This window comes from Montipora foliosa, chromosome 1, assembly GCF_036669935.1.
Source record: "Montipora foliosa isolate CH-2021 chromosome 1, ASM3666993v2, whole genome shotgun sequence".
In the NCBI taxonomy this organism is placed as follows: Eukaryota; Metazoa; Cnidaria; class Anthozoa; order Scleractinia; family Acroporidae; genus Montipora; species Montipora foliosa.
Window position 1 is genome coordinate 58,950,272 of NC_090869.1, and position 15,000 is coordinate 58,965,271.

At 41.5% G+C, this 15,000-nt stretch overlaps 2 protein-coding genes across 2 annotated transcripts in view; both read right to left on the bottom strand.

Moving 5' to 3' along the window:
- The window catches only part of LOC137971756 (uncharacterized), a 2,475-nt gene extending 751 nt beyond the window's left edge, over positions 1–1,724 (bottom strand). The window contains exons 1-3 of the mRNA XM_068818529.1: positions 1,387–1,724; positions 1,148–1,232; positions 1–521 (exon numbers count right to left, since the gene is read on the bottom strand). The exon at positions 1–521 is cut by the window's left edge and continues 90 nt beyond it. Of these exons, the coding sequence (XP_068674630.1) occupies positions 1–521; positions 1,148–1,232; positions 1,387–1,724 (944 nt within the window). The remainder of the gene's footprint in view (positions 522–1,147; positions 1,233–1,386) is intronic.
- A 7,043-nt stretch (positions 1,725–8,767) lies between these two features.
- LOC137979552 (orexin receptor type 2-like) lies at positions 8,768–10,493 on the bottom strand. Its single transcript, XM_068826829.1, has one exon. It carries the CDS (start codon positions 10,416–10,418, stop codon positions 9,387–9,389), a length of 1,032 nt encoding a protein of 343 aa, XP_068682930.1. The 5' UTR covers positions 10,419–10,493; the 3' UTR covers positions 8,768–9,386.
- Between the last annotated feature and the right edge of the window lie 4,507 nt (positions 10,494–15,000).

Below are 15,000 nucleotides of genomic sequence, written 5' to 3' on the forward strand. Positions count from 1 at the left end.
GTCATCACTTGCTGTATAGCAGGCGCGTTACGCTTGCGGCAACTCACACACTTATTCAACACCTGGTGAACCAGCGATCTAGCTCTCAATATCCAATAACACTGACGTACTGCAGACAACACATGCTCCCGACCAGAATGTCCCAGGATATGATGGTAGTAACGAACTATCAACGTAGACACCGGGTTACTCTTCGGGAGGACCACAGGGTGAGTTGCTTCATATGCAATGGGTGCACGATGAATTCTTCCGCCAACACGAATGACATCATTAACCAAGATTGGGCTTAGATTGGCTAGCTTGCTACTACTCTTTACTTGTCCACCCCCTTTAAGAGCCACATACTCTTCATGAATGCATTCTCGCTGGACAACGCCCTCAACTTCTCTGCTTGCCGACAGTAGTTCAGAAAGAGTCGGGGTCATTGCAGGTACAGCGTTATGGGTTTCCCTCCGACACCGCTTGATAAAGCGCAGCACCCAAGACATCACTCGCAATAAATTGGGCCAGGATGAAGGAGGCTGCAAAAGGAGATCAACTTACGACATGTTTACGATTAATTGGACGTTTGAGGACTTTCGAAGTTCCTTGTTGCCATCTTGTGCTTCTCTCATAGACACTGATGGCCATGTATGTTCTGGTTTCTTGGAAATACTCAGCACTGACCCCACGTGAGCCTTCATCAGCTGGATTCACAACACCGGGAATGTGATGCCACTGTTCAGGAGAGGTCGTTTCATGAATCTCAGACACACGATTCGCGACAAAGGTTTGAAATCGACGCGTTTCATTCTTGATGTATTGTAAGGATGTCATGGAGTCAAACTAGAAGTACGCTTCATGGACTTGGAAGTCAAGTTCTTTCAGGATTGTCTGGCTCATACGTGCTGCCAACACTGCGGCCTGTAGCTCAAGCCGAGGGATAGTCCACTCCTTTATGGGTGCATTTCGGGTTTCCCCCATAACAAAGGAACAATGGGTCACTTCCCGCTCATCAACAAATCTTAAGTAGGACACAGCGGTATAGCCATGCTGGGAGGCATCAGTAAAGGTGTGTAGTTGAACCGTCACCCGTGTGCCAAGAGTCTAGGTCTTGTAACACCTTAGAATCTCAATTGTGATGACGTGCGGTAACTGCTCAAGCCACCTTCGCCACTGCGTGAGGTAAGGTTCTGGGATTTCTTGGTCCCGTGGGAGCTTCTTTCTCCAGAGTTCTAGCAACAGGATCTTGGCTGAGAACACGAAGGGAGAGAGGTACCCCAATGGATCAGACAGAGAGCTCACCGTTGAAAGTACTCCCCGCTTGGTAGATGGCTTACATGTTGCTATGGTTTTGAACTTGAAAGTATCGGATTGCGTATCCCAGTACAAGTAGTTAGTACACACCCAATGCTCATTCCGTTTGTAACTGATCCAGATCTAGGTCCAGATTGGGACTTGATCTCAACTCGGATGGTATTTGCTTGTAACACTTCACGACTGTTACTCGCAAACTTTGTGAGACGAAAGCCACCTTCCTTCATTAACTTGGTTAGGTCTGATGCGAGGTGAATGGCTTGTTCAGGCGTCGGAACCGACTTGAACACATTATCAACATAGAAGTTTGTACGAACTGCCGTGATGACTTCAGGGGAATAGGTCTCTTCATCGTCTTGTGCTGTCAGGTTCAAAACTTTATTTGCACAACAGGGTGATAACTTGGCCCCAAACATGTGGACCAGCATCTTGTAATCCTCGGGAGGATTGTCTACACTTCCAGGCCACTACAAGAATCTCATGGAGTCCGTGTCACGTGGCGTCACATAATTCTGGTAAAACATACTCTCGATGTCTGCAGAAAAGGCAATCTCGTCTTCTCGAAACCGGAATGACACGCCTGTTAAGTCATTCGTCAGAGTGGGCCCTCGCACAAGTTACTCATTTTTATCTTGCGGCTGCGTCAAATACCACTCTCACTTTGCCAGGCTTGTTTGGATTCGTTACTGGGTGGTGGGGAAGGTACCAAGTGGTGTTGCTGATGGTGCCTATTTCATCCTTGGTGAGCTTTCTTGCGTAACTCTTGGCTACGCAGTCTTCAATCACAGCTCTGTACTTCAGTTCCAGCTCTTGATCACGAACGAAGCGTTTCTGTAAATGCTGCAATCTTGTTTCAGCGAGTACTCGGTTGTAGGGAAGCGACCGAAGCGTTTCTGTAAATGCTGCAATCTTGTTTCAGCGAGTATTCGGTTGTAGGGAAGCGACCGAAGCGTTTCTGTAAATGCTGCAATCTTGTTTCAGCGAGTACTCGGTTGTAGGGAAGCACAGGGTTATCATCCTTCCACAAAACATCCATCTGGTAATTGCCGTCTCGTTTGCAGACTGAATCATCGATCGGCTTCAGCGCTCTTTGATCTTCCACACACATGGACTTAGTTACATTCTTGGCAGTGCCATACGATTCAACCCTCCAAAATTCTTCCAACTTGTCATTTAGAGAAACATCCTGTCCACTGATAAGGTTAATTTGAACACAACCAGAGACTTGCACAATTGGCGAACCACCAAGAAAACTGTATCCAATACACGACTTAATAACAACTGGCTCAGTTTGCCTCTTTGAACCTCAAGTGGTATAAAAAGGTTTTGGAGGTTGGTGCCAATCAACACAGAAAACTTTTCTCTCCACTTCTGGAAAAGACACATGGTGTAAAAACATTGCTCAGCTGACTTTGTGAATCTGGTACGTTTTAGAGGAAATGTTACGTCCTTGACTTCCCAAGCAAATTTTACATCAATCACATTTTCATTCTGGCTATTAACCAAACCTACTTTCATTACTACCTTTTTGGCATCAACACTGTGCATTGTGCCCTGTCATCAGTGAAAATTTACTGGGAGATCCCTTTATGCTTAACAACTCCACAAGGCACGGGTCAATCATCCTGATGTCAGAGCCTGAGTCTATCAGACCATAAGTTGTAATTTGACAGTCAGCGCTGCTCATCACCTTGACTGGAATGACTTGCAGCAAAACCTCACAGGGGCCAAAAGACGCTGACGTACGCGTAGAGCAAGTAGTACCATCGTCTGGCACCAAATTCTGGTTGACAACTTCGTGATTCTGATAGAGGGCTGATTTGCACCTACTCGAGTGTCAGTGAAGTGCAGTAACGTGTGGTGGGTGTTGCCGCAGCCCTGCACCAGGCATCGATTACGAGATCCGCAATTCCTAAATGTGTGTTCTGTCGAATTAACACAATTATAGCAAATGTTTCTTTTCTTCACAAACCGTCTCAGCTCTCTCTCGAGGGGACTTGGCTCTAAACGTCTCACGGCGGTACAGCGATGGGGCACACGGCACATTATGCAGGATTCCTACTTTGCTGTCATGGTCACATAAGCGAATGCCTTTGTGGTGTCTGACCTACTCTTCGTAGACTTGACTCTTCGTTCAATCCAACAATAAAGAAGGGATGGTTCAAGACGTAAGCCCTTTCCTTGAGGAAATCCACAACATTCCTGAAACTTTGCATTAGCAATCCTCTACCCTCGAGACTCTTCAAATGGTCAGCAAACTTGGCTTGCATCCACCTGGGTAACCGTGTAATGATTTTCTCAAGATTACCTGCGTTCATTTCACTAAGGTAACTTGGGCTGCATTAGCATAGCGTTGTAAACTCTGTGCTTATAACTAGCTTGTGGAACAGGCTCCTTAGTAAGCGATTCAATACATGCTCTCACCACTTCGAACGGCTGCCCAAATCGGTCCTTTAACGGTTTAAGAGCCCTCGACAGACCACTTGGCATTGGGTAATATCTTTGCACTTCAAGTAGGGCTGGTCCTTCTAAAAACTGTAACAGACGGGTCATTTTAACAGAATCATCAAGTGGTCTTGTTTCCACCAGTTGTTTGAATCTTTGTCGAAAGGCTGGATACTGCTCAGGGGAACCTCATGTGATGCACTCATCCTCTCCATTGTGGACATAATAGCAACAAAGGCTTCCATGGCTAACAGAACCCACGATACTTGCATGGGCTGGACGAGTGTAAGTGGCTGGATGGGTTACTGGATCGAGGGTTGTGGTTGACACTAGCGAGAGGGGTCAAGTGTTGTTCAGCTGAGGTATATTACAACTTGAACCCTTTTCTGACTCTACATTAACAGCTGGCCCAGTTAACTCCTTGGATGTCACAAATGGGACTCTGAAGCGGACTTTGGCAATGGGACGTGTAGAGCTTGTTGTCAGGGGGTTTTCTGTAGCACGTGTATGTCAGAGGACGGTAGAACGATGCGTGTATAGCGTGGAGAAAATGTGCATGGAATGCAGCGACATTTCTGCACAACCTCCCACATTGTTTTCGTTCATGTTGTGTTTGCGTCTTTGGGACTGATTACACAGGAGCCTTGCTTTATTAAAATCAGACCAAAATATTGCTAAGTAAACGGGAGGTAACTGTTTACTTCGCAGTTTACGCCTTGCCTGAATTAATTGCGATGCATCAGTTGGTTCAAACACATGAGAAATGAAATGATGGTAGAACCAACTGGGATCTCGGAAAAAATCCGAGCCCCAGATGGGATTCGAACCCACGACCCTCCGTGATCTAGTCGGATGCTCTAACCACTGAGCTACTGGAGACTCTATGGCGAGCAAGGGTGAAATGTGGGTATTGACTCGAGGTGCATCACGCAGCTACAGAGTCAAATGACTGACAGCATAGCTCATAACTGCATCGCGCAGTCACCTTAAAGCATATCTGAGATGCGGCCAACCAACCACCCAAGTGGTTGGTTGGCCGGCAGTCGTGCTGTCAGTCATTTGACTCTGTAGCTGCGTGATGCAGCTCGAGTCAATACCCACATTTCACCCTTGCTCGCCATAGAGTCTCCAGTAGCTCAGTGGTTAGAGCATCCGACTAGATCACGGAAGGTCGTGGGTTCGAATCCCATCTGGGGCTCGGATTTTTTCCGTGATCCCAGATGGTTCTACCATCATTTCATTTCTCATCAGTTGGTTCATTTGAGTTTTGGAATAGTAATATTCTTCTTGAAGACCTGGCTTAAACAGCTCATGACGACCGTGCTGTGTGGATTCGCACACATCTTTCGGCCAACACATTGATTATTATTTCTGCTCCCAAGCATTACTTTTTCGACTTTTTCTTTATGTTTAGCATTGCCTGATTTCAAGCCGAGGGGAACAAGGTACGGGTCTGCAAATTATGGGATCAGCAACCATTGATCCACATCCAGTCAGAAAATGCACACCGAGCTTTACAAAATTCCCAAGTTTGGTGATAATAGACGCAATATTAAGCGATATACAGCCACTTAAAAACGTCAAAATTAAGAAAGAAATGTATGGCCATCTATTCAGACGCTGCGTCCGAATGACCAAACATTTCTTTGCATGTAAATTTTGACGTATTTAAATGGCTGTATCTCAGTCAAAATTAGCCTGATTAACACCAAACTTCGAGATTTTGTAAATCTCGGTGCGCTCTTTTTGACTATGTGGATCAATAGTTGCTAATTCCATAATTTACAGACTCGTACCTAGTCCCCTTCGGCTTGAAATCAAGCAATAAAGAACTGACTGTATGCTTTTGATAGAACGGGCTGGCGAAGTTGTCCCCGGTCACCCCTTTCTATATCATTAATTAGACGCAATAAAAATACTAATCTGACACTTTCATTAATTTGATTCAAAACAGGAACTACAATGCTTGATGCCATTAACAAGTTCTCAATGAGCTATTCTTGTGCATTTCTTGTGAGCTGTTGTAAGTCAGGTCTCCAAGAAGTGCACTGCTATTCGAAAACTCAAATGAACCAGGGGATGCATTGAAATTCAGGCAAGCTCATTCTAAGGCACAAAATGCGAAGCTAATAGTTGCGTTCGTGTTCGCGTTCACAGTAAACCCTTACCTACGGCTCACCTTAACAATATTTCAGTCTAGGTTTAGTAAAGCAAGGCTCCTGTGAAATCAGGCCCAAAGACGCAATCACAACATGTACGAACAATAATGTGGGAGGTTGTGCAGAAATATCGCTGCAGTTTTCCACGCACATTTTCTCCACGCTATGCACGCATCTTTCGACCGTCTTGCCGCCATCTTGGTTCTTCCACTCCCGGTGTTACCGTCCCCTCCCCTCACACCTATTTCGTCCCTTTTATTTCGTGTTTACGGAAATCAAAAATTGATTTCAGTTTTAGAACTGGTTCCTGCATGCTCGTTTTTGTCAAGAAATTTTGCCCAATCTTGTCATATTTCTATTTTCATTAAATCTGAAGTAAAGGTAAATTCAGCTTACAGGCCTAGTGGCCAATCAGGCCGGAGCTTATCCCCGGTTTCTGTAGCATGAAGCGTCTAGGAGTATTTCTACTCCCCCCTGAATGGGATGTTAGTCTATCGCAGGGTTACCCCCAGCTTTTCGCTGGTACCCATTTATACACCTGCGTGGAGAGAGGCACCGAGGGAGTTAAGTGTCTTTCCCAAAAACACAACACAATGTACCCGGCCAGGTCCCGAACCCGAAACATTTGCTCCGAAGTCGAGCACACTAAATATGAGGCCACAGCGCCTCCCACTATTCTGAAGTAAAGGCAATATAAACTAAAATAGAGCTTCGTCGCTTGTGTGAAAGCGAAAACAAAGAAGAATCAAAAATTAACCCATGATTTGTGTTTTTCTGAGTATCAAAAATTGAAAATCAAGATTTTCCAATTTCCTATTTTGATGAAAATTGAATGGACGGAAAGTACATCGACCAGTACTTGGATGGGGGATCGCTGCGAAGTCCACGTGACCACGATAGCTAATTTTTAAAAACTTGATTTCATTTTTTATTTTGTTTGGCCGTTGAAGGTCGTTTCTTATCTTCTTTCTACGTCGAACGACAGAACAAACTTGTTCGCAAGAAACAGGTCGATTGGCGTATTCGTTCTATGCAAAATAATGTTCAGTTTCAGTTTCAGTTTCAGTGTATTTACTTAGTAATGCTATGTTGCTTTACACCAAAGTATGAAAAAATATAAATAAATAAAAGAAAAAAAAGTTACAAACAGAAAATTAATCGCTACTATAGCCTCGAAACTAGGTGCCTAAAGGCATTGACAGATGAGGTGCTTGCTACAAAATGAAACTCACAGTGAAACTCACAAGAACGAAGCAAGATCTAGAGATAACGTAGAAAATTCTCCTTACCTTTAAAGCTTGCCGTTCTCAAAGAAAAATCATTTGTCCACTTATCAAATACTTTCAGATGTGAAGTTTAATTGGTTTAATACTGTGTCAATCATCGAGGAATCATCATCGCAACATCAGAAATTGGTAACCGTGGCCGAGTGGTCTAACGCGCTCTCAGAATGCCAGAACGCCGGGCCAAGGGTGGGTGTCCTAATCGCCGAAAAGGAGTTTGGAAATACTGAAAAACATAAAATTAGGTTCCCCGATCGGAGCTTAATTCAATATCCGTGCGGTATGCACACTTGTGACCACGATGAAGAAAAATATAAAAAGAGAAAGGAACGGGCCCAAATTTTCACCGTGGCTGCCTTCAGCATCCCACGGAATATTTTTTTTTTTGATTATGCTACAGATTTTGTGTTAGAATGTTCTCATACTGTTGCGTTTGAAGTTTGTGAAAAACACAGCTAACTCGCTAAGTGTTTAGGCATTTTCTGTTTTGGTCACGGTATTTATTAAAGTCAAACCAGGCAAAGAATGTTAAATAGAGCACGCTTGGCAAAAAAAGAATAACTAGGATCATTTGAAGGGGTCCATAGCAATGGTTTGGTAGTTAATAGCCGCCCCCCCCCCCCCCCTTAATCAGCCTGTAGGACATTAATGCACCTGGTCACACACTGTACGTGAGTAGGGGGGAGACCCCCGTTGTTGTGATCTGTCCTCTGCATGCATGGGTTGGGTGGGTGAGTGAGATCAATAATTGCGGACTGATAACCCCAGAGAAAGAATTGTAAACCACCATGAGACTGTGTGATATAGGTGCGTTATAGAAATCATTGCTATTACGTACACTGCCAAAACCGGTAAACAAGAGAACCATGTTGCATTGTTTGCTTTCACTACTTCTATATTTCTTTTCAATGCAAAGTTTGAACAACAACTATACCATCAAAGTTTCAACGTTTTAGTACCTCTAAAGGAATTGTGTCGGAACCAGCAACTTTTTCTTCCGTGCTGATCTTCTTTTTCAATAATTATCACATTCCTCTGCTGTAAAGGGTCCAGTTCTCAAATTTATCAGATTTGCTGAGACTGGTCTTACTGCATAGTTCATCCCCGTCGTCAGATGAGGCAGATTCTTTGTCCAATGGCTGCTGGTGGAGGCGGTTAAACTGACGCTTAAGTATACTTCTTAAAAATTAAGGAGGGTACCATTTTAGATAATATTCGGCAAAATGTGGCTTTGACTAGACGTCCGCGTTCTTTCTTGAAGGAAAAAAAACCAAACAGCCTTTTATTGGAGCAAATTGTAATGAATAATTTCGTTTTATAAGTTTACCAAATAATCTACAGATTCAGGTTCAAATTTGATACCATTTCAGTCTTCAATCATTGCTTTTAGGACTTCCGATAAAGGAAGTTGCTCAAACGCATATTATGAATTGGATAAAAAATAATAACATTGAGTTTTAACTTCAAGTTTTCTTTATTGACACAGACTGAAAATTCATCTATCACCAAACAATTTAAACAAACATGAACCATTTGAATCCTCGCATGGTAATAATAATAATATTATTAATAGTTAGAAAAACTGCTATATAGCTATCAATGCAGGTTTGTGATCCGTTCGAGTGTTATATCGATTCCATCTAACCATCACCAGAACCGAGTTATGGAAGAGGCATATAATGAGAAAACCGATGTTGTTTAATTTGAAGGCAGTGGATTCAAACTTTGTGGAAATGTTTGCCTGTTTCGCGATAATCTTCAAAAATTGCATTGAATCATTAATAAACCGCCGGCCTATCACTAACTACTAGTCGTGTTTTAATTAGCGACTGATGAGAATTAGTTATTCCTTGATCAGTGAATTTCAAATGTCAGTTATCAACTAGAAGAGCATCTGGGGTGCTGCATTTTTATTTGACAAACTTCTGTTAGTTTTAAGTCGGCTAGCTGCCATCTGCTTTGTTCTCTTACTGTTTTAGTCTACTGGTCAAAATACTAGTCTTCTTTGTTGCCTTTCTTTCTTTCTCTTTGGACTCCGCGGAACTTTCTTCCTGATCTACTTTTGCTGGTAACTTATCAGCAGAATTACGGCTCGACGATAACTTTGAGCCTCTTTTAGACGAAGTCGATCTCCTTTTGAAGGAGCTAAAGGAAATAGAGCTCTTTTTGCCGATAGAAGAGCTCTTACGAAACGTGCTCAAACTTAGTCACATCGTATTAGACGTGCAAGGTCTCGACGAAACTCCGTGTCAACCACCGAATAGATCATTGGATTTGCAGACGAATTCACGATCACTAAGAGGTGGAAAAGGCGGTATAGCTCTTCCATGTACTTGAGGCCCGAGAAGGTCTTCCTTGGGTCTTTTAAGAAGATTCCCAACAACGTCAGAAAGACGCTAGGAGCCATGCAAACTGCAAATATTACGACCACAGGGGTGAGCAATCTTAGAGCGCGACGATTTTGCCTAGTTCTGTAGTCTACATCTTTCCGGGCAGTGTCTCTGGACCTTAAGTTTGCTAGTCTGTAACTATCGTTTCTACGAATATTATCTCGCAGCTTGTTTCGTATGCGAACATAAGTAGAAGTTATAATGGCGAGGGGAAAGAAATAAAATGCCAGAATGTTAGCAGCATGGTACAACCTAAAGGAGATCCAGTTGGGCCAGGTGGGTTGGCAAATCCAGAGTCCCACCTTCGGAAAGAGTTTCAGTTCCATGACGAAAAACAGTGGCATCACAATGATTATGAACGGCAGAAGCCATATAACAAGCAGAATGCGCTTTGCTGCTTGCACGTTCATCTGCGGTTTCATGCCATAAAAGAGAATTCTGTAGCGGTGAAAGCCAATGGCGGTGATGCAGCAAATACCAGCGCCAAAGAAAATGTCAAAGAAGGGTCGAATTATTTGACAGGCGATCTTACCAAATGGCCACGAGAAAAGGAGCTCTATGCTGACAACATGAAGAGGATAATAAATGACAAGAACCCCTAAGTCCGCCAAGGCGAGATTTAGAATAAAGTGATTGCTGGCGATGTTTAAGTTTCGTTTCTTCCATGTAATGACACATACGATGATGTTTCCGCCAATTCCCACCAAGGTAACGAGGAGTTGCAAAGAAAGAACAATTATTGTAAGTTTTGTATTCTGAAAGTGATCTAGGGGTTCACCTCTGCTGAAAGAGGAGTTTGTAGAATTCTCATATGAGCCTGTGGAATTAGTGCTGTTTGTGGCCATAACGTTTTCTGCAAATCAACTCCAACTTGACAAGGAAATCTGCCTTGGTCATCTAAATATATTTTACGGGATATTTATCTTTGTGTTGAGTCGATTTGATCAGTTCCTCAATGTTATTCAAATTAAGAGCCGACGTTTTTATAGCGCACAAACCAATATGGATTTACATAAGTTTTAATTAATAACTACCATAGTAGTGCAAATCAATTGCCCCCTGTCTACTGTTTTATGCCATGTGAATGATTAGCGTATGCCGAAATTAAAGGATATATTATATTTTAGTATAAATACACAGGTGATTATACAAGATCGCGCGCTCTCATTGGCTCGCTATTTCGGATTATCAGCCGATAATCACCTCGACGGACAAAATGGCTGCCAGTAGTCGTTTTGCCACTGTAAGTGTTTTCTCTTTTTTGAAATAATCACCTGTGTATTTATACTAAAGCAATTATTCGCCTCAAGCTCAGTGATTATCGGTGAATATGCACCTCGACTTCGTCTCGGTGAATATTCACCGATAATCACTACGCCTTCGGCGAATAATTGTTAAATATTTACCGTTGTCGTGTCACGCGGCATCCTGTTAAGGACGGTGCCTACTAATTCAAAGGTATTTTTTCCCAGGTTTATGATTATGCAGGAAATGTAGATCTTCACATGTGCTATTGAAATGCAAAAAGAAAATTTGGGGATTGGGTGTAAACACGCATTTTTCAAAGATAATTCAAGAATAATTGATTTGTAAAAAGCTTTAAATTACAAAACAATGTATGGGGTTCTTTCTCAAGTTGAAGCTTAATTATCTCTCGAAAACTCATGGTTACGCCCAATTTTCTTTTTGGTTTCCAAGAGTACTTACTAAGATCTACTTTCTCCAGATAGTTTTAAACCGCGCAAAAATATCCCTGAATTAGCATGTATAACCGATAGGAAACCCGAGTATCTTGAGATGCGCAGAACGTATGCGCAATAACAATAGTAGGCAATGTCCTTAAGGTAGATAAAAAAAATATGCCCTTCAAAAAAAAAAAGAACTTCTTAGAAAAAAACTGCATTTTCTCATAGTGGTCGGAAATGATCCACAATAAAAGCCACAAAATAAATAATCAACTTCATTTAGAAGCGACTTCATGTAATAGACCACTTACATTTTGAGGAATAGGCTACGCAAGCAGGTGGGAGATATCATATTTAGAAATAGATTTCAAAGCAAGAGGGAAGGATAAAAATTTCTCGAAATTGACGTTTTAATCTGTTTTTTAGCCAGAACTGTTTTGCCTTATTGAAATAAGTTTTGATTAAAGAAATGATTGAGACACAAAAAGAAAAAAATTACAATTTTCGAATGTTTCTTAAGATGACCAAAATAAATTATTCATGCAATTTATCCACGATAAATGCGTCAGGAACATTGCGAGCTTTTCAAAGCCGGAAGTAATTGTTCTATTTAAAATTGTAAAAAACGTCAACAGACAAGAAAAACTTGACATTTTCACAAACGTTTTCCTGGTGGCGCCTTTCCAACTGCTTTAATTATGCTTCAAAATGAGTACCTAGCGTAGAGGGACAGAGGACCTTACACGCAAAGGAAACCTACGCTTGCGTCAGTAATGCCACCATTAATTCAAAATTATGAAACGTAAGAATGTCGTTGGTTTATTTACACGCAAATGGCAATAATACCCATTTGGTAAAATAAGTACATGCTGCACACGTAGGCTAAGCAGTTGTCTCTAAGAAAGGAAGTTCACCCTACAGCAATATTAGCAAGAAATGTAGTCTTTGTCTGAATAAAAAGTTCATAATCATATGTAAGAAAGAACTGTGTAGCCTTAACAGAACAAACGAATTAGCAAGTTCATGCCCCCACAGAAACCGATATGTACTCCGGAACTTTAGAGTAATGTAAATTTAAAATACAGACATATAATCCCCTTATATCATGTTTTGTCACCTAGCAGCTCATTAAATGTAACGCATTTACCATAGCAACCATTTAAATTTCCGTACTTAACTGCCAGCTTTCCAATTTCAACAGTTTAGTCGTTAAAATTGCCTGATGAGTGCCTGATGAGTTCCGGGACTCCCTCTTACCCCGCCCTGGGAGTCCCGGAAAAGGACTATTTAGTCTGTAGCATTAAAACGATGGTTACTCGTGAAACCTAAACTTCTATGAAGTCATATATATATATATATATATATATATATATATATATATATGTATATATATAAAGATGAATTTCTGGAGTCGGACTAGTTCAAAAACATTTAATTGCTACTCGGAGTTTCATGCTTCTAATGAAGCAATCATCAGGCAACTGACAACAATAACGGTTACATGTAAAGATATACAAATTTGAAAGTGGGGAACAATGCTTACTAGCATAACGTGTCAAGATGTGATTCGACGGCAAAAGCGCTAAACGATCGGGTAAGACTATTTTAGGTGAACGCGCTACTTAACAGAAATTTCTTAGAATGTCTACAGGTTGATGTCATTTCGTTTCTGTGGTTAAGTGTCGACATTTCCGGCTTACAAATTATGAAATATTTTTCCCATAGGCAAAGATTACATTTTTTGTTGGCATTAGAATACGACCTAGCTTGCTTTACTTTTTTCCACTTAATCTGATAATTGATGTTCTGTTCTTTTAGACTCCAAATATACTTGCTGAGCTCGGTTACATTTTTGTACCGTTCGTGCCTGAAAGAACATGTATGGTTTCTGTAGCGCTCCTTGAATGTTGTATCACACAGACCGATGTATGTCTCTTTTGTCTGTGAGGTCACGACCTCTGCTTGGTAGATAATGTTCCGGGTGTTACAATTTCCCTCAAGTGGGCAGGAATTCTTCATCATCATCTCCAGCCACAACAAAGCCCAGATCAGTAAATCATCAAATCAATCAGAAAAAATCGATGACAACTGTAATTGCCGAGACAAGAATTCCTGCCCACTTGAGGGAAATTGTAACACCCGGAACATTATCTACCAAGCAGAGGTCGTGACCTCACAGACAAAAGAGACATACATCGGTCTGTGTGATACAACATTCAAGGAGCGCTACAGAAACCATACATGTTCTTTCAGGCACGAACGGTACAAAAATGTAACCGAGCTCAGCAAGTATATTTGGAGTCTAAAAGAACAGAACATCAATTATCAGATTAAGTGGAAAAAAGTAAAGCAAGCTAGGTCGTATTCTAATGCCAACAAAAAATGTAATCTTTGCCTATGGGAAAAATATTTCATAATTTGTAAGCCGGAAATGTCGACACTTAACCACAGAAACGAAATGACATCAACCTGTAGACATTCTAAGAAATTTCTGTTAAGTAGCGCGTTCACCTAAAATAGTCTTACCCGATCGTTTAGCGCTTTTGCCGTCCAATCACATCTTGACACGTTATGCTAGTAAGCATTGTTCCCCACTTTCAAATTTGTATATCTTTACATGTAACCGTTATTGTTGTCAGTTGCCTGATGATTGCTTCATTAGAAGCATGAAACTCCGAGTAGCAATTAAATGTTTTTGAACTAGTCCGACTCCAGAAATTCATCTTTATTCACAGCTCTGGTTTAACCATCGAGCACTTTTATAGCAGATGAAGTCTTCAGTTTTTCCACTGGCAGTCATATGTATATATAGATATGTATGTATAGAGAAAAGGATACAAAGGATACAAGACGCTTCTTCTTTACAAAAGCATAAGTTGAATAGACAGAAGAAGATGCGAACTTTTCTCGTTTGTCTTTAATGAACGATGGCAATCTCCGCGCTAAAGGTTGTAAATAAAATTCTGTGAATTGCGACAAGTGTTCTATCGCAATTCACAGAACTTGTCGCAATTCACAGAATTTTATTTACAACCTTTAGCGCGGAGATTGCCATCGTTCATTAAAGACACCACTGATCTGCTAAATAGAATTAAAGAGCTCAACAAAAATGGTTCTTTCCCTGAAGGCACCTTGTTGGTCTCTTGGGACGTTGTCTCAATGTTCCCCAACATAGATAATAATTTAGGTCTTACAGCAGTTGAAAAGGCCCTTGATGCCAGAGACAAATCAATACCATCAACCAAATGCATCCTCGAAGCAGTTGAAATCTGCCTGATTTGTAATCACTCGGTTTTTAAGGGGGATTTCTTTTTGCAAATTCATGGCACAGCAATGGGCCCAAAGAACGCATGCAGCTATGCTGATCTAGCCATGGACGAATTAGATCACAAACCAAAATTTTGCGGCCCCCTAAAACCCGCTTTATGGTGGAGATATCGGGATGACATTTTTGATCTCTGGCAGCAAGGTCCCTCGGCTCTAGAAAACTTCACAGAATTCATCAACTCTCTTTACCCTACCATCAAGTTTGAATTAGTTTCTTCTGATAGCTACCTTAATATGCTAGACGTCACATTGTATCTAATTGATGGCTTCATTAGAACAGACATTTACTCTAAACCTACAGACAGTCATCTGTACTTGCCACCCACTAGTGCTCACCCCAAACATGTATTCAAAGCGATTCCATACGGAGTGGCCTTGAGATTACGTAGGAATTGCTCAAATCAGAATTTTTTAG